General features: G+C 41.7%; 2 protein-coding genes across 10 annotated transcripts in view; one reads left to right on the forward strand and one right to left on the reverse strand.

Moving 5' to 3' along the window:
* Positions 1 to 11,121, reverse strand: part of VPS13C (vacuolar protein sorting 13 homolog C) — a 205,126-nt gene extending 194,005 nt beyond the window's left edge. For all 8 annotated transcript variants that reach the window (XM_034938865.3, XM_034938864.3, XM_055098860.2 and 5 more), the window contains exon 1: positions 10,910 to 11,121. In XM_034938865.3, coding sequence (XP_034794756.2) covers positions 10,910 to 11,009 — 100 coding nt within the window. In that variant the 5' untranslated portion in view covers positions 11,010 to 11,121. The remainder of the gene's footprint in view (positions 1 to 10,909) is intronic.
* Positions 11,122 to 11,130: 9 nt separating this feature from the next.
* Positions 11,131 to 21,581, forward strand: C2CD4A (C2 calcium dependent domain containing 4A). 2 transcript variants are annotated; one of them, XM_055098862.2, is made up of 2 exons: positions 11,131 to 11,477; positions 11,597 to 21,581. In XM_055098862.2, exon 2 carries the CDS (start codon positions 18,254 to 18,256, stop codon positions 19,361 to 19,363), a length of 1,110 nt encoding a protein of 369 aa, XP_054954837.1. In that variant the 5' UTR covers positions 11,131 to 11,477; positions 11,597 to 18,253; the 3' UTR covers positions 19,364 to 21,581. The 2 variants fall into 2 exon arrangements, with proteins under 2 accessions (XP_054954837.1, XP_034794761.1); XM_034938870.3 differs by having other exon boundaries at positions 11,190 to 17,731; positions 18,225 to 21,581.
* Positions 21,582 to 26,049: the final 4,468 nt, after the last annotated feature.

Here is a 26,049-nt window from a genome sequence, read left to right on the forward strand (position 1 = left end):
TCCCCATTGCTTGTTTTTCTCAGGTTTGTCAAATATCAGATGGTTGTAGATATGCGGCATTATTTCTGAGGGCTCTGTTCTGTTCCATTGATCTATATCTCTGTTTTGGTACCAGTACCATGCTGTTTTGGTTACTGTAGCCTTGTAGTATAGTTTGAAGTCAGGTAGCGTGATGCCTCCAGCTTTGTTCTTTTGGCTTAGGATTGACTTGGCAATGCGGGCTCTTTTTTGGTTCCATATGAACTTTAAAGTAGTTTTTTCCAATTCTGTGAAGAAAGGCATTGGTAGCTTGATGGGATGGCATTGAATCTGTAAATTACCTTGGGCAGTATGGCCATTTTCACGATATTGATTCTTCCTACCCATGAGCATGGAATGTTCTTCCATTTGTTTGTATCCTCTTTTATTTCATTGAGCAGTGGTTTGTAGTTCTCCTTGAAAAGGTCCTTCACATCCCTTGTAAGTTGGATTCCTAGGTATTTTATTCTCTCTGAAGCAATTGTGAATGGAAGTTCACTCATGATTTGGCTCTCTGTCTGTTTTTGGTGTATAAGAATGCTTGTGATTTTTGTACATTGATTTTGTATCCTGAGACTTTGCTGAAGTTGCTTATCAGCTTAAGGAGATTTTGGGCTGAGACGATGGGGTTTTCTAGATATACAATCATGTCATCTGCAAACAGGGACAATTTGACTTCCTCTTTTCCTAATTGAATGCCCTTTATTTCCTTCTCCTGCCTAATTGCCCTGGCCAGAACTTCCAACACGCTATGTGTCTAATCTTTTAAAACAAAAAACAAACAGGGATATGTTGACTAATAATTGGAGATGAATAAACTTAACTCTGCCAGCAAGGAAAGCTCTAAAGCCAATCCCACAATCAAGTGGCTCTAATCCTACCAAGTCTAAACAGACTAAGGTGACAGATAAGGAAATTCTGTGAAGAGATCTCCCTTATGCTGGACTGACAGGCCCATGGGAGGAGGGTAGACAATATGCACAGTAAGTAGTCTGTGCTTCAGAAGAGACCCCATATGATTCTCATTAATAAACTACAAATATTTTGGATGTGCATACACTGCTAGAAAGTCACCATAGTTTCAAAGCCAATCTTGAAAGATATTTTAAGAAATATACTAAAAGGGCCAGGTGCAGTGGCTCATGCCCGTAATCCCAACACTTTGGGAGACCAAGGCGATTGGATCACTTGAGCCCAGCAGTTGGAGACCAGCCTTGCCAACATGGCGAAACCCTGTCTCTACCAAAAAATACAAAAAAATTAGCCAGGCATGGTGGCAGGTGCCTGTCATCTCAGATACTCGGGATGCTGAGGCAGAAGAATCACTCGAACCAGAAGGGCAGAGGTTGCAGTGAGCCAGGATCATGCCACTGCACTCCAGCCTCAGTGACAGCCAGAGCAAGATCCAGTCTCAAAAAAAAAAAAAAAAAAAAAAAAAAAAGTAAATCCTGGATCAAAACTGGATCAAAATTTAGTATTCTTCATCAGTGAACCACAAGATGAAAATGGAAGTAAATTAGCAAATGACATGAAGAGTTGGAGTCATCGCAAATAAAAAAAAAAAAGTAGAAATAGTTGCTAGTTATAGAAAACAACCAAGCTAGTATATTTATAAATAAAAATCCAATGGTACTAGCACAATATGGAAAAGCCTGCCTAAGTCCAAGAATGGCTTTTTAAATACATAATGACCTACAAAATAAATGTAAGAAATATAGTCCTATTGTTAAGTACCTCCAACCAGAAATAATCTCTCTAAACTTTTGCAGAAATTTAGGCTATAGCTTTCTTACGGTGCGTAACACTTAACTTTATATAAATCCCCAGTCTGATTATAAACTTCTTACTGATTCTCCTCAGAGTAGGTACTCAATAAATACTGACTTCAGAATGCATATTGTACTGGGGTGGAAACAACTACAATAAGATCATAAATCTTTATATTTTAGAAAACACTTTCAGATACATAACATTACTCAATCCTTACAGCCTCCTGGGCAAGAAACAGGTTGTATACATTAAGCAATAGAAGCTGAGGCTTAGAGAGGTTAAATGACTAGCCCAAGAATCCTATGGCAACCTAATAGTAAGTGGCAGTCTCAAGGCTCAAATCTTGTAACACTCAATGCTATCTTCAGAATAACACTGTTCTCCCGAATAGCAGAGCAAAAAGCGTATAGGATTTTAATTCAGAAGGCAATTCGACCTCCCTGGACAACAAAAATACCATAAAAGAATCAGACTCAGCATTCACAGGCCAGTGTGGTTGTCGGTTCCACTTTTGGTCTCTGTATTTGCAATGAGACGTAAAAAAATCCAAAACAAAAAGGATAACTAAAATTAGTATAACAAGGGCACAGGCAGAAAGGTAGGATAGAGTCAAGGGGGTTATGTTCAGAGCATAACCAGAAGAAAAGGTAGTGCCACAGGGGAAAACAGATGCAGGAGATGGTATTACAAAATGGTCATTTTAGTACTTTTTAAAAATCTATTTTTTTCCTCAAAAGACAGAAATTCACAAGTTATGATTTAGAACTATTTGGGACCATAAAGATTTTCAAATCTAAGCCCCTCTCACTTTATACATGAAGAAATTAAAGTCTAAAGAGATCTGGTAGTTTATCCAAGGTTATACAATTTTTTTGTGGCAGTACTAAGAATAGAATCTATGTCTCCCAACTCCTAGGTCAACGTTCTTAATATAAAACATAGAGGTTAATCCAAAACTGTGATTAAACACAAAAACCATCCAACAAACAAAAATGCCACGTCATAATCCATGAAACTAGCTTTGCATATAAAGAATAGTGAAATAAAGAATGCTTTGTACTTATTTTTTAAGATTTTGTTTATGTATCTATAACATAAACATTATTTATTTGAAAGCATATCTGAATGTTCTGACACAATTCATTTTCCAGGGAGGTGAGCTAAAGTAGATGACTGAACAGTTTTTTAAAGCAAAGCATGAATCAAATTATTTTAATGATTTATGTTTTAGTAAAGAATACCAGGCCTGGTGCGGTGGCTCACGCCTGTAATCCCAGCACTTTGGAAGGCCGAGGCAGGTGGATCATGAGGTCAGGAGATCAAGACCATCCTGACACGGTGAAACTCCGTCTCTACTAAAAAATACAAAAAACTTAGCCAGGCGTGGTGGCGGGCGCCTGTAGTCCTAGCTACTCTGGAGGCTGAGGCAGGAGAATGGCGTGAACCCAGGAGGCAGAGCTTGCAGTGAGCCGAGATTGTGCCACTGCACTCTAGCCTGGGCGACAAAGCGAGACTCCGTCTCAAAAAAAAAAAAAAAAAAAAAAAAAAAAGAATACCAAAGAAAATATTATAGCTATTCATTTCAAATGAATGTAGCTAGTCAACCCAAATTAACCAATCTAGACTCCTTTTAATGAGTTCACAGTGACTTTGTCTTCAGAGAGGAAGACAGGAAAGAGAAAGGAAACAACTCTCTCACTCTTCCTCTTCCCATTTCCCTACTGAAACAGGAAGTTTTGACAAAGAAAGGTAGAAAGCTGCAACATCACCACTGAACTTTCTCCCTTTCAGTTCACTTCAGGGATCCCATAATATTGAGTAATGTGGTAGAGCTTCCTAGCAGAATGGTTACCAAAATACCAATTCTCAGTTTTAGTTCTAGAAAAGGAGTTAATTTTTAATTAGTAATCCTACTTAAATATGTGAAAAGGTGCTTAAATTTAAATTTCTAAGCACTGCTTTAACTGGTAGTAACTGAGCCTAAATATGTATTACACTAATGACCTTTTCATTATTGTTTATTTTTATATGCTATAGGACAAGCTAATAAGAAATGTGGCCTCCACTACACCAAGTGTTGGCTGGGAGGAAAAGACTAAAGAAAATCCCTCTACAGGTTTAGAAATACCTAGATACTTCCATCTTTTATGTGTCAAAGCCAAAAAAAGCAAAAAGAGCTGCTTTTTCTTTCATTCTCAAGCTGCCCTACAGGTACCTGTTAAGACAATATATTACAGTATATTACACTTGGACCCACAAATATCAGCATGAGCCTGGAACTTCATTTATCTTGTCACTGTCATTGACTGTGGCTCTTTACTCACCAATATCGGGTGAAGAGCAAAAAGGAAAGATAAAGATACATTATTTAACTACCTTTTCTCACTATGAATGCGGAGGAAGTGGCAGTACCACTCATCCAATGAAGGATCTCACGTTGTTCTTGCCTTGCTCAAATCACAGAAGTTTAAAGACAGAAGAGATGACCTTGTCTAACCTTTTCACTTACAGATAAGCAACCAATGGTCACTTGTCAGAGACATGCCAAAAGCCACACAACTAGACAGAATCAGAGATGGAATAAGATTAAAGAGGTTTGCTCATTCCCAGTCCAGTGTTCATTCTCCTTTCTTATGCTGCGCTGCTCCAACAATATCTGGCAGCTCAAGGGGAAGTGTCAAGAGTGGGATAAAGTGTCAGGAGTGGGATAAACAGCACGGATTCAGTCTGGTTTGCAGGGCCACAGATTCTGAGGGCATTGCACTTGGCTTCTATTCCTGGTCACCAGAGTCACCCTTGTATCTAACACATCACAGTTCCTATGTTGATTCCACCTGTCCAGTGGAATTAAGAACAACAGAGTTCTGAGTACTGGAGGATTTTCCTGCTGACTCTGCACGGTAAATCATTTTGAAAAATCAAATTGACAAAGGTTCTACATTGCAACAATACTACTCAAATCATATTGCAAAAGATGAGGCATTTCAACATACCTTTTCAAATATATGTTACTCTTAAAACAATTATATCCTGGACACATCTCAATAGCTAAGGGCTGTGAAATTTATCTATTGGTACCAGTTTGTGGGGAACAAAAATCTAGATAAACCTTCCTACTTATGTAGGCAGTATGTACCCACCAGGCACTTTTCTGAACCTCTGAAAGCCTGACTTACAAACTAGCTGGCAGGTAATACTGTAAAAGCATAAGCATAAATTCAAAGGCAAATAGGGGTTTTTTTTAAAAGAAATTTGTTTGGAAAATAAGAAATGTTTAGATATGTAATGATAGCTCTACACAAAATTATCACTCAATAGAAGATTGATACCTCTAAGAAAACCAAACACCACATGTTCTCATTCATAAGTGGGATTTGAACAATGAGAACACATGGACACAGGGAAGGGAACATCACACACCAGGGCCTGTCAGGAGGTGGGAGGCAAGGGGAGGGAGAGTATTAGGACAAATACATAATGCAGGGCTTAAAACCTAGATGACGGGTTGATAGGTGCAGCAAACCACCATGGCACATGTATACCTATGTAACAAACCTGCACATTCTGCACATGTATCCCAGCACTTAAAGTAAAAGTAAAAAAGAAGAAGAAGAAGAAGAATATTAATACCTCTAAAAGTCTGAAGTTAGAAGAAACATCCTTATGAAAATAAAACAAAGACTGTTTTCCATCACCCAGCCAGGTTTGTTAATCATTATTATTATCAATATTATCAACAATGACAAAGGTTTTTGACATAATCTATCTCACCAATACACTGAGTGTTGTATATCCACTTTACAGATTAGGAGAGTGAGAACCGAAATGTTTTGCCCAGGGTCCCACAGCTAATTAATAACCAAGGTCTCAATTATCTACAGTGGCAAGGATTTTTAAAAGGAAATTCTGCTTAAACTACTTTTAAAAATACATAAGAGTTGCTTGGCATTAAATAAAATCTTTAAAGAACAGAAACAGAAAGACAATGGTAGGCTGTGTTTGCTTTGCTTCTCAAATTTAAAGGCAACATCTAAAGCATACTTCCTGATTCTGGACATTCCAGTAATTTTCCCCAACCTTCTCAACCTTTTTTTTCTGAGACAGAGTCTCGCTCTGTCACCTGGGCTGGAGTGCAGTGGTGCAATCTCTGTTCACTGCAACCTCTGCTGCCCAGGTTCACACCATTCTCCTGCCTCAGCCTCCTGAGTAACTGTGACTACAGGCGCCTGCCCCCATGCCCGGCTAATTTTTTGTTGTTTTTTTTTTTGTTTTTTTTTTTTAGTGGAGACGGGGTTTCACTGTGTTAGCCAGGATGGTCTCGATCTCCTGACCTCGTGATCTGCCTGCCTCGGCCTCCCAAAGTGCTGGGATTACAGGTGTGAGCCACGGTGCCTGGCCTCTCAACCTTTTTTAATTGTAAATTTCATTATGAATGCCTATATATACATATATGAATATATGCACACTATGATGTTTTCCAAATCATGTTAACACAATATTTCGATTCTTAAAACTACTTCCAAAGATCACCCAAGCAAAGATTATGCATTTTTATTGACATGATACCTTTCAGTCACTTAAGATATCAATTTCTCTCTCGAATTACAGATTTCATTAAGAGTAATCTACTTCTTCCGTGTCCTTTTTAAAAGCTTACAATTTTTTCAGCACCCAGCAGGTCCCTTACAAACGCAGAAGACAATCTCAGTCTTCTCCTTAGACTAGGGTTTCTCAACTAACATTTTGAGCTGGACAATTCGCTGCAGGAAGTTGTCCTCTGCATTGTAGAATGTTTAGTAGTACTCCAGGGCCTATCTGCTACATGCCAATAGCACACCTCTTCCCTCAGTGTGACAACCAAAAAGTCTCAGACACTGTCAAATATACCCTGGGTACAAAGTCACCTCCCATTGAAAATCACTGCTTTAGGCTAGTTAGACATTCCAGTTAAGATGTATCAAAGTAGTTTATCAATTGATTCCAAAGAATAGTAAGATCAGGTATGTGAGATGTGGGCGGCAAGCCACCCAGGTGCCAAGGCAAGAGACCGAGGACACGAGCTGTTCCAGTATAATAAAATATAAAACAAGAATAGTTATACCATATAGATCTTAGAGATATATGAATATCATTAATCATTAGTTTGCAGTAATTACTCTTTATCCCAATATTATAATAATCTTCACTCTACAGTCATAACCTAGGAAAAACCAGGCCATACAGAGATAGGAGCTGAGGGGACATAGTGAGGTGTGACCAGAAGACAAGAGTGCGAGCCTTCTGTTACACCCAGACAGGGCCACCAGAAGGGCTCCTTGGTCTAGCGGTAATGCCAGCGTCTGGGAAGACGCCCGTTGCCGAGCGGACGGTGGTCTAGCGGTAGCGAAGAGCGTCAAGGAAAAACACCCGCTACTTAGCAGACCAGGGAAGGGAGGCTCCCTTTCCCCGGGGGAGTTTAGAGAAGACTCTGCTCCTCCACCTCTTGTGGAGTGCCTGACATCAGTCAGGCCTGCCCGCAGTTATCCGGAGGCCTAACCGTCTCCCTGTGATGCTGTGCTTCAGTGGTCACGCTCCTAGTCCGCCTTCATGTTCCATCCTGTACACCTGGCTCTGCCTTCTAGATAGCAGTAGTCAATTAGTGAAAGTACTAAAAGTCTCTGATATGCAGAAATAACGGCATAAGCTGTCTTTCTCTCTGTCTCCTCTCTCTCTCTCTGCCTCGGCTGCCAGGCAGGGAAGGGCCCCCTGTCCTGTGGACACGTGACCCACGTGACCTTACCTATCATTGGAAATGACCCACACTCTTTACCCTGCCCCTTTTGCTTTGTATCCAATAAATAACAGCGCAGCCAGACATTCGGGGCCACTACCGGTCTCCGCGCATTGGTGGTAGTGGTCCCCCGGGCCCAGCTGTCTTTTCTTTTATGTCTTTGTCTTGTGTCTTTATTTCTACACTCTCTCGTCGCCGCACACAGGGAGAGACCCACCGACCCTGTGGGGCTGGTCCCTACAGTGAAATATTTACAAGATGAATTCTTCCCTTTCTCAAGACTTGAAAATTCAACAACAACAACAACAAAAAAACTCTGAACTGTAAAGCTTATCTGCTAAAGCAAATAGTTGTCAAAGAAGATTATATAGAATTTTCAATTTTTTGTAAAACTTGTCAACATCATGGATATCATGTCAGCTATTTTATTAAATTAATATTCCCATTTGATTACCCAAAAAAGTTTAAGACAAATTTCTTTAGCAATATTTTGAAAGAACAGGAAAAATCAACTCAGATATCTTGCCTTCCAATTTTATTGAGAAATTAGGGTTATCAACAACAGACTGTGCAATAACGATAAAAGCTCGTGACTTCTAGCTTTATAGCAACCACAAAAATAAAAGGCAGCAAACCTTTACAGAGGCAGAGTTATGAGCTGATAAAGCTAGGAGAATCCCTGATTGGATGTTCACTAGACACAATATGTGAAAGAAATGGGTTTATTTGCTCAGGCCTATTATAAAGTTAATGTTGGCCACTGGCAGAATACCTTATTCTAAAAATTTAAAAATGAGATGAAAGAAAGTCTCCTTTTCTAGATTTCACCAAAAAAAGACAAAAGGGGAAATAACATAAAATTACGACATTTTTAATTTCAGTTGTGAAAAACTTCAAAATCTTCAAGCAGTATACTCCTCAATGTCATGGTAAAACCATTATCAGAAGAAGAGAATATTGGCATCACCTTCGATGTTACCTAGTCCAACCTCCAATTTTAAAGATAAAAAAGAGTAACATTTGATGGCAATGGAACCTCTGACTATATCCATACGTTTTATCTTTTTAAAAAGAAAATGTCTAAAGTAAATATGGCATAATATTATAACATTAAAATATGAGTAATTACATGAAAATATTATATCATCCAGTATGATTTAAACTTTTCAGAATTTAAAAATGTTTTTTCTATAAAGTTTAAATTAAGATGAAGAAACTAAGGCCCAATAAGGTAAGTGGCTTGTCCAACACAGCACACCATTCACTAGGCCTATTCAGATTTCAGATTTGCTACTCCAGTGCATTTTCAAGTTTCAAATGTCTACAAACTATAAGGAATCACTGGAAAGAATATTGCCAGTATTCTGAAGAAATACTTGATTTCTGCAGAAGATGCTGGTCATTTAATTCCTTAAATGTGTCTTTCTTTACTTGCCTTTCTTTTACATTGTATTGAGTGTGGTGGGGGGGATGTAAACAATGTATGTACAGTAGGCCCTCCATATCCACGGATTGAACTAACTGCAGACCAAAAATATTTCGGGGGGGAAAAAATAAAAAGTATCAATACAGCAATAAAAAATGCAAATTAAAAAACAACAGAACAACTATTTACGTAGCATTTACTTATTGGGTATTATAAGCAATCCAGAGATGACCTAAAGTATACAGAAGGATGTGCATAGGGTACATACAAATACTAGGCCATTTAAGGGACTTGAGCAACCTCCAATTTTGGTATGGTCAGGGGTACTGAAGCCAATCCCCCATAGATACCAAGGGACTATTGTATTGTTGGGCAAACCACAGTGAACCAATCAAATGATCAGCTACCTATTAAAAACAGGCTCTTGGCCAGGCACTATAGCTCACACCTGTAATCCTAGCACTTTGGGAGGCTGAGGCAGGAGGATCACTTCAGCCCAGGAGTTGAAGGCTGCAATGAGCTACGATCTTGCCACTGCACTCCAGCCTTGGCAACAGAGCAAGACCTTGTCTCAAAAAGACAAGCCAAAAAAAAAAAAAAAACAACAACCAGGCTCTTCCGTAATTCTGTGTATAAACAGCATTGCCCAATATATGTTCCATATACGTAATTATAAATTTTAGAAGCCAAGCTTAAAAAGAAAAAAAGTAAAACTAAAAAACACGGGAAATACACTTTAATATTATATTTAATTTAACCCAATATATTCAAATATTATTTCAACACATAAGCAACATAAAAATTATTGAGGTATTATTTTTTTCTCCTACTTCATTAGCAGTAATACTTATTCAAAACGATGTTTTAATTCATACAGCACGTCTCAATTAGCACTAACCTCATATCAAGTGCTCCACAGCTACAGGGGCTAGTGGTTACCCTAGTGGACAGGGGAAGTCTATAGCTATTTGTTGTTGCTTGAATTAAAAGCAGATCCATACATTTGAGTCGTTTTTTGAATTTTCCTCCAAAGCTGACAAAGTTCCCAAATCTTTTGTGGAGTGAGAAAGTCCCAAAGTCCTCAAAGCTTAACACGTAATTCATGCAAACGATTAAGCTCGTTGAAGAGTGTATGTTTAAGTACACTATTTCCTGAATACTTTTATACACTTAATCTCCAGGATAAAAACGTTGGCATAAATTCCTGAGCATGCAACCAAGCAGACACCTAACTAATGACGATGCTGGTCGAGGCTTTAATTTCTCTCTATTGCTCCAAAACAAAATTCAAAATCCTCTTCGTATTGACGGAAAAGTAAATATTAAAGGAAGAAATTATTTTCACAGGAACTGAAAGCATTAAGAGTAAGAATCCCTAAGCACACGCCTATCTTAAAGATCTCCTGCCTATTCCTCTCCAAACCCGGTAATCCTAAAGAGAAGGAACCCAGTTCTTGCTCCCTGTAAAATGATAGTGAAGATAACTGCGAGATGCAATTTCCTCCTCCTTTTTTCTTAGTGCCACTTCGAGCGTATATGACCCGACAACCATGCTCACTCCACGCGATACCGAAACAGGGCTCTGTTTTTATGCTGTAGGGCCAAAGGGGCCACCCTGAGTGCAGCAAGACGACCACAGAGACGGGCAGGGCGGGGACAGCAGGGCCAGGGCTTGGCCTCGGGGGACGAGAAAGGTGGGAACTTTGGCAGCGCGGGCGGGATCCCGCCGCATCTCCCCAGCCGGAGTCGGGACTGGGACCCCGAGAATCCGCGGGCGGCAGAGGCTCCCGCATCCAGCACCTGCCGCACTGGGATGGGGAGTCTCGGGCGGCGCAGGGAGCAGGGCCCGGGCAGAATCCCGGACGGAGCAGCCCTCGGCTGGGCCCTCAGCGCCCGCAGCCCACTGGCCGCGCCCTCTCGCTTACCGCCCCAGATGCCCAGCTTCAGCTGGGACTTGTTCAGGTTCTCCACATAGTCCCCCAGGAAGCGGTTCAGCAAGTCCGCGACCACCGACTCCAGCACCATGGTGGCGCTGAGGCACCAGGAGAGGGAGGAGCCGGAACCGCCCGGCGCAGCTGAGGGCGGCGACCAGCGCTGCAAATGACAACCCCTCCGGCGCCGGCCCACCCCCGCGCCGCGCGCGTGACCCCGCCGGTGCGCAGGCGCGCTGTCGCCCGGCCGGTAGCTAAGGAGGCCCAGCGGTGATCCCGAGGCTTTGTAGGTGCCGCAGCCCCGGCCCTCTAGAGGCCTACGGAGGCGTGCGGGGGAAGTTAGCTTGCGCCTGTCTCGTCAGCCGTGCACGACAAAAAAAGGACCTTCGAGAAGAACAAGGGAGGGCAAGAGTTACCGAGTACAGGGACATCTATGTGGCCGCTCTGCTTTCCCGCCGTCACCTGCTGTTGAACTCCGGCCGCATCGCGGTGTCCGGAGCCGCCTGGCCTGGAGTATGCGCTGAGCGTCACCTAGGCAACCACCCCTGCACCTGTGGATCAGGTGGGGGAAAAGGACCGACCGCGTTCTTGTCCTGCTAGAGTTCGACTCCGCCTGGGGCTTGGTCTCTGCTTCTTGAAAACATTGTTTTTTTATTTTGTTTTTGTTTTGTTTTGAGACAGGGTCTCGCTCTGTTGCCAAGGGTGGAATGCAGTGTGGGGATCATAGCTCACTACAGACTTGACATCCTGGACTCAAGAGATCCTCCTGTGTCAGCCTCGCGAGTAGCTGGGACCACTGGCGCGCGACAAATAATTTGAAAAGTGGGAGGAGGGGAACAGAACCACATCAAATGGCAGATATCATAGAATGAGAACTGAATATACGCGTTTTGTGAGAAACGCGTTCTTTTCCCCTTTCTCTAAGGTTCGCTTTTAATTCACTAGCCACTAACCAGTTACCTATCTCATTACAGATATAAAAAACAAAACGTAGTAGTGCCTTTTTAAGTATGAATTACTTGTTATTTATATATCACTTTCTTCCATGCTGTCGTTGAACTGTCTTTGATGTAGCACGACCTTAAAAGCAGAGCTTTTATACCACAAGGTCTTTCAACCCTTGTGAAATTTAACCACCCATTGACATTCACCTCTTTAGAGAACTAGAAATTTTTTCCTAAAATATATTTCAAAAAGTTGTTGAGATACAGTACACAGGAAGAAACCTAAGAAACGCTGATTATTTGTAGTCGCAAGCATTAAGTGCTTTGCTACGAGGAAGTGTCTGAGAAACTATTCGTGTATTTTTCTTAAACAACCTAGGCTTACAGAGGATCACAAAGAAAAATCTTAAATTCAAAGTCCGCTGGAGAAGAAAGAAAATCAAAATGGCTACAATTGGTGTCGTGTATTAAATAAAATTAAAAGTACAAAGAAAGACCCAGTCAGTACTAACTAGTACTGTCAAGATCACATTCCTCTCCCACTCCTGCACACTCCACTCCTCTTTAAGAAGATAAATCCTTAACCATCTGTTTTTCCTAGCTGGTCACAAAGACAAAATACTAGTAAGTACTTTGGATTTCTTCACCATCCACAACCAAATAACAGCCCAACCTGTCTATTTTGCTTTTGCCATCTTTCCTAAATTCTCCATGTTTTTCTTCTGGACCATGCCATCCATCTCCTTGAAATTCACTTCCTAGCCTCCAGTTATTCCTTCCTCCAATCTATTCTCATCAACACCGGATGTGTTTTCCCAAAGCACAGGTGAGCTTAAGTTAGTCACCTGCTCAAAAACATCCAATAACTTCCCAGTGTTTAGAACACTCTCTTCAAACTTTCTCCACGTTCTTTCTAGTCATACACTCTAACAATCCCGCTTCCTTTTTACATTCACACTGACTATGCTCCAAGAGGAATGTAAAGAAGCAATATATGTTCTGGTTGAGATAAGGCATGTACCCATAAAAAGTTAAAAAAGAAACCAATCCAAGGATGTATGAATAACAGTATAAGATGATAGGAAAGATGGCACAGGCAACATAGCTTGGTCAAGCAGGTGGAGCAATAGGCACAATCTTTTGGGAGAAGTGAGTAACACTAATGCTTTGTCTAATAAAGTAATTCCTTACAGTTCTATGATATAACTTTGTAATTTTGAAAGAATGTGTAAATGTGCTTTCATATGCATCATTCAGTTTTATTATGTTTCAGTTATACTTCGTAAGGCGTCATGTCATTATTATGCGAAGGTAGGCATTTTTGTGTAATCCTCACAAAAGAGCTGTGAGGTAACTAATGCAGGTAGTAGTATGGTCCTCATTTTATAGAAAAATTAAGCTCAGGAATGTTAAGTGACTTACCCAAAGTCACACAGCAGATATTAATTTCCTTTGATTCTCTGAGCACTGCCACCCTTTTCTCTTCCAGTAATTATACAATTTAATCAACACTGAGCTATTAGTCATTTTCAGAGATCTTACTTTGAAAGGTTCATGACAGAAAAAATAAATCTCAGAGTGGAAAATTTGGCTCTACATTTTTGGTACCAAAAAATGCTATTACCATGTAGTATAAAAAGCTTTAAATTTTACTATTTTCCATTTTCAGCATGTTTTAAGGGATTGATTATGTGCATTCAGTAATGCCCCAAATCTTCCATTATTTAACAAGTCAGAAATATACAGTCCCAATTTAAAACAAACTATAACCAATGTCAAGAAACACCATTAGCACCCTTATGTATGGCATTGTATCAGAAATAATTTGGATACAGAGGTTAAAGAAAATGAGCATTCTAATTAATTATAGTTCTTGCCTTCGTTCTGGCTTAAGAACAGTGAGAATGACAACAAAGGAAATTACAAAACTAAACTTCAATGAGGGACTAAACAATAAAAACAGATGAGCAAAATATTATTTCTGTTAAAAATAAAAGTATAAGTTAGGGACACTTAAAAATTAACTCAAAAGTGTTTAAAAAAAAAAAAACTTCACACTAACCACCACCCATACCCTATTCCCCAACCCTAGAGATTTTGGAGAAAAGCAGAAGGAATTTGGGGGAAAGGAAATGGAGGAGAAAGCTGGAGTATAAGCCATGACACCATGGACTGCAGGAAAAGTTAGGGAGGTTAACTAGGAGAAAGCACAGGAGTGGATTTCAGAACGTTAGTGCCAGAGGGAGGATCATCCTGTTAATCCAGCCCCCTCAATTGACAGATGGAGACACTGAGTGCCAGGGAGAATTAAGGGTTTGCCCAAAGTCCCACAAGTTAGTGACTGTCAGAGCAAAAACCCAAACCCAAGTGTCCTGACTCCCTGCTCTGTATTCTTTCCAGTACCCCATACTCTAGTTGTGTTGAACAAGATGCATAAGTCAGAACACTGGTGTTTTATTGGTTGTAATCTCTCTTCTTGCTTTCCTTGACACTCAACCTCCTATATTTTTGTAAGTATGCTTTAAAATGTTTAATTTCCTTTTACTCTTAGAGCACCTCTGGTCTTGATGGTATGTGGTCTATTCAGCTCACTTTACAGAATTGTTTTCCAGCTCCAATACTGGATGTTCCCACAGCTACAGCTGGGAGCTTGGAACAGCCACTGTCTTCCTGTGAGTAGATTTGTGTGTTCCGGGCACCCTGTTACACCATTCTCCCAAGTACTGGGTGGTTGGCTCGTGCTTCCGAGTTAAGTAAAACATAAGGCTTAACAGGGTCACAGGGACCAGCCACGCAATGGCAAATCTCTGCTGTTTTCAAGAAATCATGTACAGGAAATGCTATTAAGGTGTTACTAAAGAAGGTGAATCATTAATAAAAACAAAGTAGATCTGCTTTGCTTGCCTGAGGAGAAAAATGTTTTTAAAGGAATCCATGTATGAATCAGCTAATCCCTGCCCAAGCAAACATTCATAATAAAATAATGATAGTAATAATAATAACTGTTAGCAAGCGTTTAACTGCCAACCAAGCATTTTCATGCATATCTTTTTAACCCCCACAACAATCTTAATGTGGTCGGTATTATTACCCTCATTTTATAACTTGAGCTCAGACAGGTTCATTAACTTGCTTAACAACTTTTCAGCCAACTTCTCAGACTGTAAACTCTGATCTGTGCTCCTAATCACTTTAACCAAGAGCTCTCAACAGGGCTAGCAACATTCTTGTCTCCCAGGAAAAGCTGAGTCAGAGCACATGCACATGGCCCTCAAGTATATAATTTGATAAAACTTTTCCCATAGATTTAGCCCTGGCCCAAGAATTTTGGCAAAGAGTAGAGGTGATTTCAAGACAAAGAAGTAGGCTGGGCTTAGTGGCTCGCACCTGTAATCCCAACACTTTGGGAAGCCGAGGCTGGGGGATCTCTTGAGCCCAGGAGTTTGAGACCAGCCTGGGCAACATGGCAAAATCCCATGTCTATAAAAAATATAAAAATTAGCCAGGTAGTGGTGCATGCCTGTAGTCCCAGCTACTCAGGAGGGTGACATGGGAAAATCACCTGAGCCTGGGAAGTTGAGGTTGAAGTGCCCATGATTGCACCACTGCACTTGAGCCTGGGCATCAGAGTGAGCCCCTGTCTCAAAAAAAAAAAAAAAAAAAGCTATTCAAGGACACAGTAAATCCAGAGACCCACCAATCCTGCCCCCTACTAGAAACATATAAGTAATGTTCAGGCCAGGTACAGTGGCTCACACCTATAGTCCTAGCACTTTGGGAGGCTGAGGTGGGCGGATCACTTTGAGCCCAGGAGTTCAAGACTAGCCTGGTCAACATGTTGAAACTCCATCTCTCCAAAAAAAAAAAAAAAGTTAGTCGGGCCTGGTGGCTCATGCCTGTAGTCTCAGCTACTTGGGAGGCTGAGGTTGGAGGATTGCTTGAGCCTGGAAAGCAGAGGTTGCAGTGAGCCACAATTGTACCACTGCACTCCAGCCTGGGCAAGAGAGTAAGACCCTGTCTTAAAAATAAGTAACTAAATAATGTTCGGTAGTCTCTTCTCACGCCTGCCTCACCCAGATGGAATTCAAATAGTTTATCTTCATCATTTTATTCCATCATTTATGGATTTACATAGCTGATATGATCTTGTACAGCCAACCTGTATCCACTTGCCTAGCATGATGGCTGGAACCTAGAAAACATTCAGTACATGTTACTTTGAATGAATGAACTAATGAGCATTTGCTCTCTTCTGTAATAATAATATTATATCCAACATTGTGTATGTCATGCCCTATGCTGAACTCTTCATATTCACCATCTTACTTTATACTCATGATAACCCTATAGGTTGACACTATTATGAATTTTAAATTTGATACTGTGGCTTAGAAAAGTTAAGTAACTTGCTCAAGGTCACATAGCAACCATTCTGGCATTAACAGTAGATCCGATTTCAGACCCAATTTTTTTAACCACTATACTTTACAACTTTCCTTCTATCTTTATGAATAATAATCAGTTCTATGTATTTAGCACTTACCATGTTACATGGTGCAAAATATTTTACATTATTATTTCCCCAAACAGCTCATTTATACCCATTAGTAGGTATGATTTCCTCCATTTCCCATCATTATGTGACCTTGGATAAGATACTTGACCTCTGAAACTGAGTTTTCATCTATAAAATAAGGATGATCCGAATATGCAGGGTTTCTGTGACAGTTCTACAGACTATATGTAAATCATCTAGCACAGTGCCTGTGTGTCCTGGAAACAAAATGCACATGCCCTATCATGAAATCATTTTTGCATGAATTCAATTTAATTCATTAAATATTATTTAGATAAGTGAATAGTTTGCAAGGCAGTATCTTAGGCAGAAATATCTGCCTGAACGCTGAACAAAATGCCTCAGATCTCTTTCAGCCTGAGCTAACTGGAAGCAACTCTCTTACAAAATGAACACAGGTTAGTTTTCAAAAGGAAGGAAAAGGGTCTCTCTGGTGGGCACAGCCTAGAAAGGCCAGATGTAGTCAGGGCGCCTCCAAAGGATGATTCCAACTGCCCAGATGCATGCAAGTGTACATTTTCCCGATAAAAAATCAGCACACATGGCTTTAGAAGTAGATTGTGATTTTTTAAATTGATGTATAACATACAATAAAGTACTCTAATCTTAAGTGTACACTAGTTGATTGATTTTACATATGGATACACCTCTGTAACTCCACCCTGATCAAGACATGAAATGTTCCCCCTAACCCAGAGGGGTTTATAATCAGAAAAGAACATCTAAAATCAGAACTGAAAACCGGAAAGCAAGTAAAGAACTTCGAAAGCTGGGCAACTGGGAAGCTGGATTTGGGGAAGGGTATTAGGCAAGAAAAAGACAAACCGGACTTGTCTTCATTTTAATGGTGAATGTAGAGTACTTCTACGTGCTCACATTCACTACGCCCGTCGATCCTCACAATGACTCTGCGGTATAGTAGAGACTGCGGTATAGTAGAGACTTAATACCATTTTGCATGTGGGGAAACAGAAACTTGTTCGGGGTTTCCGAGGAAAACACTTCCACCTGAAGCCGGAGAGAGAAATAACTGGGTCTCCAGACCTTGCTCAGCAAATCCAGCCACGTGGCAGAGGGACAGGGAAGGGCCTGGCGTCAGGTTACCAGGCAGCGCCCCTCTGCTCGGCCCACTGGCAAGCGCTCCCAGCGGCAGGTATAAAAGCTCAGGCTGGCAGTCCTTGAACACTGGTGCTGAACCCCGCCGCGCGCGCTTTGAATTTCCCAGCCGCTAAGCGCCTCTCCTGGTCGGTGTCCCAGGCAGAAAGGTGCAGAGACCCATCTGACGCAGGACTCCAGGTATTTTAGGAGGGACCCATTGGCTTGCTTAATTCCCTGGGGGATTCGTCTGAGGCTCTGCCTCTGCAAGGGGAGAACCAGCCACAGTTTCCCGGAAGGAATAACAATTACTTTAATTCTAGCTGAGGACTAGACTGCTATGGTCCAAAGAGTCAGGAAACGATTGCAAGGCAATCGTTGGCACAAAGAACAGAGCGACTGAAGTTACAATCCAGCATTTTGTGAATCTCTGCCTTAGGCCAGCCAGGGCGGAGAGGGATTAAAACAAGCTCCGAAGTGTGTATTACAACACAGTTGAGATAGGACAAAAGAAAAACAGTTGTTTTTCGCTCACTGAAAAATAGTTTGCAATAGCGGCAAGCAAGAGCAGTTTGCCTTGTTTCGGGAAAGGCAGGAAGAAACACCCCGAAAGTATTAATAGGAGAAAAGGGACAGGAATTACTGCACCTTGCGGGACTCGCTCTAACGATCCTTGTGCCTTTGTGCATTGCAGGTAGACAAGCTCCAGCAGAGAGTGGCCAGATGTGGTGCCTGGAGCGACTCCGCTTGGGTCCTGAGTGCCTTCGGGGGAGCGGAGACTGGCTTCTCCCGGGTCGGGTCCGCGGAGCCAAGTCTCGCACCACCGCCGCGTGCGCAAATGTGCTCACTCCGGACCGCATCCCCGAGTTCTGCATCCCGCCGCGGCTCATGCCCCGCCTGGCCTTGGCTGCGCTCCGGAATTCTTGGGTCGAAGAAGCAGGGATGGACGAGGGCGCCGGCCGCACAGACTGGGACCCGCGCTCTCAGGCAGCGCTGTCACTGCCGCACCTGCCCCGCGTGCGCACCGCCTACGGCTTCTGCGCGCTGCTCGAGAGCCCGCACACGCGCCGCAAGGAGTCGCTCCTGCTCGGGGGCCCGCCCGCGCCCCGGCCCCGGGCCCACACATACGGCGGCGGCGGCGGCCCGGACGCCCTCCTGGGGACCCTGCGCGTCCCGCGAGCTCCGGGCCCGGCGACCCCCGCGGCCCCCGGCTGTCCCCGCCCACCCCAGGACGCGCTCGCCCGGCGGCCCCGCGGCTGCAGCCTCCTGCGCGTCCCCGACGGGCTGCTGAGCCGCGCGCTGCGGGCTGGGAGGAGTCGCCGCCTGGCCCGCGTCCGCTCCGTCTCCAGCGGGAACGAGGACGAGGAGCGCCGCGCGGGCTCCCAGTCCCCGGCCCGGGCCCCCTCCGCGAGCCCGCCGTCATCCAGGGCCCCGCTTCCTGAGCGCCTGGAGGCCGAGGGCACCGTGGCTCTGGGCCGCGCCGGCGACGCCCTGCGCCTGGCCGCCGAGTACTGTCCGGGAACCGGGCGTCTCCGCCTCCGGCTGCTCCGCGCCGAGAGCCCGGCCGGAGGCGGCCCCGGGCCCCGCGCCGTCCGCTGTCGCCTCAGCCTCGTCCTGCGGCCGCCGGGCACCGCGCGTCGGCAATGCAGCGCTGTGGTGGGGCGCAGACGCAAGGCTTCCTTTGACCAGGACTTCTGCTTCGACGGCCTCTCGGAAGACGAGGTGCGCCGCCTGGCCGTTCGAGTCAAGGCCCGGGACGAGGGCCGCGGCCGGGAGCGGGGCCGCCTGCTGGGCCAGGGTGAGCTGTCCCTGGGCGCCCTCCTGCTGCTCTGAGGGCCCAGCCCTCCCCGGGGCGCTCTGCCCGGGGGACTCCGGACACTGACAGCCGCGTGGTACAAAATAAACGTGTATTTGTTGTTCTCATCAGGCCTGTTTCAGTACAACACTGGCAGAGATGATTCTAGATTAACTATCCCAGTAAAAGATATGATATTTTCCATAGATACCTCCAGAATTTTTTTCAGCAAATGGAATGGTTCTACAGTGTTTCCCAATATAGACAGCCATTTGCATACCATATGTACCACACACGCCTAGGAAATAATGAATCACATGAAGTGTTAGAACTAGAAAGTGTCTTGGCGATCTGTTTGCTCCAATCACCTCATTTTAAAATTGGTGCTTTCCACAACATGCATCGAGACCATCTTGGAGCATTTACTTTTGAAGCATTTTGTTTAAGACCCCGGATAAGAAAATGAGGGCAAAAGAGGTGAAGTGACTTGTCCAAGATCAACAGTGAATTATTAGTTGGAACGCCAGTCTGATACTCCTAGCTATATCTCACTGGAAAAGCATTGGAGAAAATGAAACCATTTTAATATTCTAAGCTTAAATAATAGTTATAATAGGCTAGGTGTGGCGGCTCACGCCTGTAATCCTGGCACTTTGGGAGGCCGAGGCGGGCCGATGGCTTGAGCCCAGGAGTTTGAGACCAGGCTGGGCAACATGGGAAGACCGCGTCTCCATAAAAAATACAAAATTTAGCCGGACGTGGTGGCACGCACCTGTAGTTTCAGCTACTCTGGGGCTGAGGCGCAAGGATCACTTGAGCCTGGGAGGTCAAGGCTGCAGTGAGCCGAGATCGTGCCGCTGCACTCCAACCTGGGCAACCGGAGTGAGACCCTGTCTGCAAATACTAATAATAATAATAATAATAATAATAATAATAATAATAATAAATAGTTTTACAAGCGTTAATTTATGTTTTAACCCCCAAAAGGAGGCACTGCTATGCCCATTTTACAGATGAGGATATTGAGGCACAGAATAAAGAGCAGAGCCAGAATTTGAACCTAGACAATCAGTATTTCACTCATTACTCTTATGTAGGTAATACCAATGTTTAAAGGGCTCGCTATTAAAGTTGCGAGTATTGTGCAACTTCTCTCTGAAACTGTTGACACTGAAGTTCGTGTCTACTTGCATTCCTCATCCTGCTTCTGGTGAAAAAACAAATTGCTTGAAATGAATAATTTATTATCTCATGCTAATAACTTCAGGCATTGAGATGAGCTGATGGGTCTAAAGCTCTGAGGAGGAAGCTAACCGGCCTCAGAATCATAGAAATGGGTGCCAGCCTCGTTGTAACCAGGTGAGTTTATCTGCTGGAACAGGCAGTGGAGAGTGTACAGATAGCACGGTTTTACCTCTAGCTTCTGATAATAATTCCAGATTTAACAATCCTGTTTTAGAGGACGATTTTCCCTCATCCCTTGAATTCACTGCCAGCAGGGCATTTTTTTCTTTTTTTTATGCAAATAGGAAAATGCATCCTAAATGAGGGTTTAAAAAATTGAAAATATTTAAATATATAGGATGGTGTTAAATATGACTCCATTATCAATCTGGATTCAGAAACGGTTTCTGCTTTATTTTATTTCATTTTATCTTTTAGAAACAAGGCGTCACTCTGTCACCCAGGCTGGAGTGCAGTGGTGTGATCATAGCTCACTGCAGCCTCTACCTCCTGACACAAGCTGTCATCCCGCTTTGGCTTCTCAAAGTGCTAGGATTATAGGCGTGAGCCACTATGCCCGACCAGTTTCTGCTTTTATTAAAATTGTTCACAGTTTTATACATTCATGTTCGTTAAAAATGCTATTTAGAAAAGAGTTTGATAAAATAAATATTATACAAAATTCGAAGAAAAAAGAAGAGTTTCTGTTTCAGTCACAAATTAGGGTTATTGTGATGTGTATTTATGATGACCGTTGAACAAATGTGAAGAATACTGTGAATTCTATGACTTTATCAAAATCAGCCACATCCAGAAGCTTGCAGTTGTTGACCAAATGAATGATGACATACAGTAGTTCAGATCTATCATGTGCTCTTCTATCTAATCAGTCAATATTTCCTTGGCCCTCAAGCCAACATTCATTTTTTGTGTATAACCTTCTTCATGATTTTGAAATTTTGATAGGGTAACTGCTAATGAGTTCACAAATGTAGCACTTTAAAAGGAAAATAAATGGAGAGTGAAAACAACTTGGCTACGTATAATTGTGGGTTTTAATTTTTCTGTTTTTAAAATAAAAAATGGCATTGATAGTTTCAATAGCCCAAGTTTTTATTCCAGAAGATGTTGCAATAACTATTGTCACTAGATTATATACATGTCATTTTATTAAGTAGATTTTTTTCGTGAAATAAATCAGTGCATTTGAGGGATCTAAATTTTTTATGAAATAGTAGTGGTGATTTCCAAACAGAATCACCATTAATGGCAAGTTATGGTTGATCAAATAATCTGAGTCTAATCAAAAAGGTTTTAAAGGGGCTGAGATAGAATCATAAATGATAAAATCATAAAATTTTAGAGTTGAAAAGAGCTTTAATAATCATTTTGTGCCGGGTGCGGTGGCTCATGCCTGTAATCCCAGCACTTTGGGAGGCCGAGGCAGGCAGATCACAAGGTCAGGAGTTTGAGACCAGCCTGACCAACATAGTGAAACCCTGTCTCTACTAAAAATGCAAAAAAATTAGCCGGGTGTGGTGGTGCACACCTGTAATCCCAGCTACTCGGGAAGCTAAAGCAGGAGAATCTCTTGAACCCAGGAGGTGGAGGTTGCAGTGAGCCAAGATCGCGCCACTGCACCCCAGCCTGGACAACAAAGCAAAACTGTCTCAATAAATAAATAAACAAATAAATAAGTAAATATTTAAAAATAATCATTTTGTGCAAATCTATATCATAGAAGTGGACCAGAGAAGCAAATTTTAGATTGCCCCAAATCACACAGTCAGTAAAAAGAGCTGAGACTAGAACCAATTTGATTTTCATTTTGTTCTTCAATCTAATGGCTCTTTGACTACTAATTCCAGGAAAAGAGAAACACTGTACATCACTAATCTAATCTAATGTTTTTGCATTCAAGAAATCTTACTTGCAATACAAATGTTTGGGATAACAAACATTAGCCTTTCTGGGGCAAATTTAAATTTCATTTACACTTTACTGCCCTCTAGTGGATCCCTCAAGTGTTTTGTCAATTGGCTGTACCCCTATTATCAGACCATTTCAACTAAAGGTCAATCTAATGCCAGGACCCTATTTTCTTGAAGACCTTTGCTAAAATTAGATTGTAGTGAAGATTCACATTGCAAAGTAACTTAATACACCTATCTGAGAGCACAAGGTGCCAAAAATATTTTAGATTTAAATAAAGAGGGGAAAACTTTTTCCTTTAATAATGAAGTTGGGAGTGTGTGGCAATAGCATGTTGGTTACAGAAAACTGCTTTTAATAGTTCTCATGTTTCTTCTCATCAAGCTTTAGTACTCACATCTTCTCCATAAATGATATGGCATGATCTTGCTTCTTTGTGGTTTAAATATCTTTTCTTTGAACATATTCAAAGAAAAGCCCTACACAATAAACAGAATATGCCGGTTTAAATAGCATCAGTTGAGTAAAAATTTTAACACTGCATTGTCAGCTGGTTTTACAAAGATAATGTATTCTAACCTAAAATGCTAGCTTCAGTATGGCTCAAATATTCCCAGATGATAATTTCTTTGAATCTGATTTTCTTTTATACACACCTCAACAATTCACGTTCTCCCCATATCCATCCCCAGCACTTAGTTTAACCATGGCATTTAAGAAACTGTTCTGCCTCCAGGCTTTTGAGTTCACAGATAAAACAGATGCACGACAGCCCATGGTGTTTTGAAACCCAAGTTTTACTATTCTGTACATTCACGTAGCAAAATCCCATCAAATTAATGTCACAGACATTACAGGCCCATAATAAAATTCTTAGCTAAGAATTCTCCATAGCCCTACTGATTCTGCTTTCTATTACTGTAGATTAGTTCAAATTTTGTAGAATTGTATATACATGGAAAAATTAAGTATATATTCTTTTTGGGGGAATCTGGCTCCTTTCACTCAGCATTATTGAGATATATCCATGTTGTTGCCTACATCAATAGTTCATTCTTTATATTGCTGACTGGATGACTGTCGAATGTCTAAACCCCAATTATTTTATCCCTTTATCTGTAACTGTTTTCCTTGCACTCATTATTTGTTTCTTTTTTCCCTTCTCCTCTTTTTCTGATTTCTCTGGTTTTAATTGAACAATTCCTAGGATTTTACTTTATCTTCTTTCTTAGCATATCACTCATAGTTCTTTTTAAAATTTCTTTAGTGGTTGCCCTAGTGTTTGCATTATGCATTTGCAAGTAATCTAAATCCCTTTCAACTAACACTATACCAAGCTTGTCCAATCTGCAGTCCGTGGACGGCATGCGGCCCAGGATGGCTTTGAATACGGCCCAACACAAATTTGTAAACTCTCTTAAAACATTATAAGATTTTTTTTTTTTTTTGCTTTTTTTTTTTTTTTGGCTCATCAGCTATTGTTAGTATATTTTATGTGGGGCCCAAGACAATTCTTCTAATGTGGCCCATGTCAAAAGATTGGGTACCCCTGCACTATATACTGCTTCATGGGCAGGTAGCTATATTATAATAGGGTATTCCCAATTCCTCCCTCCCTTCCCTTAACACATTGTAATTTATTTAATTTAGCTGTTCTTTGGTGTCTGTCATTCATTTGGAAAAACTTTCATCCATTTTTACTTCATTTGCTTCATTCTCTCTTTTCCTCTCAATCACTCATATGTTACATCTTTTGGAATCATCACACAGTCTTGGATATTCTGCTCTTTTTTTTTTCTCTTTGCATTGCAGTTTGGGAAATTTCTATGGACATGTCTCCAAGTTCATTGGTTATTTCCTTGGCCATGTCCAATCTATTAATGAAGCCATTTTAAATTTTAAACATTTCCTTTTGATTCATTTTTTTGGTTTTCCTGTCTCTGTTTACATTGCCCACATGTTCTTGCATGTTGTCTGCTTTTCCCATTCTAGCCCTCAACGTATTAATTATAGTTATTTTAAATTCCTGGTCGGACAGTTCTAAAACCTGTGTCGTATCTGAGTCTGGTTCTCTTGCTTTGTCTCTTCAGATTGTTTTTATCTTGTCTCCTAGTGTGCCTTATTGAAAGCTGGGCATGAATAATCAGATACTAGGAACTGAGGTAAATAGTGTGAGGCTTTATGTTTATCTGGAGGAGTTACACTGTGGTTGCTCTTTGCTATAGCTGTAAGTATCTGCGGCCAGTTTCCCTTAATGTCCATGTTTTTATCTCCTCTGCTGTCTTGAGTATCCCTAAGAGCACCTTCTTACATAAAGCATCTGCCTTGAAACTCTTTCAGCTGTTATCCACTGATGTCCTGACCCCTGTTGATATGGTGGTAAATGTTGGGAAAGGAAAGCAGTCTATAACTCTATGATTAAATCTCAGTCTACTAGTGGACCATTGTCCTTGGGTTGAGACCTTCACAAATGTTTCTTAGCCTTTTTTCTCCAGGTGAGATGGGAAGGATAGCAGGGCTCAAGTTGAGGAATTGCCCCTCTCCTAAGCTCATAAGACTCTGGTAAGGTCCTTTTCTCAAGAAGAGTAGATTTTTGTTATGGAAAAATGCTTTGAGAGTATTTCAAAATGATTACTGCTAAGTTTTCTCTTAGCTCTTCACCATGAGAACCTGGTGGGGCTTCTGGGAATAACCCATGAAAGTGTGCCACCTACAACACCCTTCCCCCAACCCCAAGACTGTGGATCGCAGGAGTAGCTCATGCTCACATTAGTCCATACTCAGCCTCCAGGAATTTGTCAAAATAACCATTTAGTATTCCCATTAGTTTATGGCTCCAGTAGCTTCTGCTCCAGGTAAGCTGATCTTGGCTTGACTCTCCATGTCAGCTTGTTCCTCCAGATTTCAGGGTAGTGGTTTGCCTTGCTACATCTAATCCCTGATAGGTCTAAGAAAAATTATGAATTTTTAGTTTGTTCATTTTTGTTTTCTTATTGTAAGAATGGGAATGACAACTTTCAAGCTCTTTATACGGTGGAGTTCATTATGAGACAAGCTTAAAGGGAGGCTGACCCCATTCGGGAAGTTAGGCTTCCAGAATCAGTATCCATTCTCCTGCTAATAGATATTTAGATTATGTCCAATTTCAAGCTTTTATGAATAAAACTGCTACAAAAATTCATGTACAAGACTTTGCATGGTTGTATGATTTCATTCCTCTTGGGTAAATACCTAGAGTTGAACAGCTGGATCATTATATGGTAGCTGTATATTTAACTTTCTAAGAAACTGACACACTCTTTTCCAGAGTGGTTGTATCATTTTACTTTCTTACCAACAAGGTGTAAGAGTTCTGGTTGCTCAACACCCTCACCAACACTTGCACAATAAGGAACTTTTGAAGGAAATATATACAGACGGTCCCCGACTTAAAATTGTTCTACTTCACAATTTTTTGACTTCACAATGGTGAGCAAGCGATATGTATTCAATAGAAACTGTACGTTCGAATTTCGATGTAATGTAATCATCATTATCTTGGTGTAAGATATTCAGAAAATATGCGGGT

Source organism: Pan paniscus, chromosome 16 (assembly GCF_029289425.2).
Source record: "Pan paniscus chromosome 16, NHGRI_mPanPan1-v2.0_pri, whole genome shotgun sequence".
Classification (NCBI taxonomy): Eukaryota; Metazoa; Chordata; class Mammalia; order Primates; family Hominidae; genus Pan; species Pan paniscus.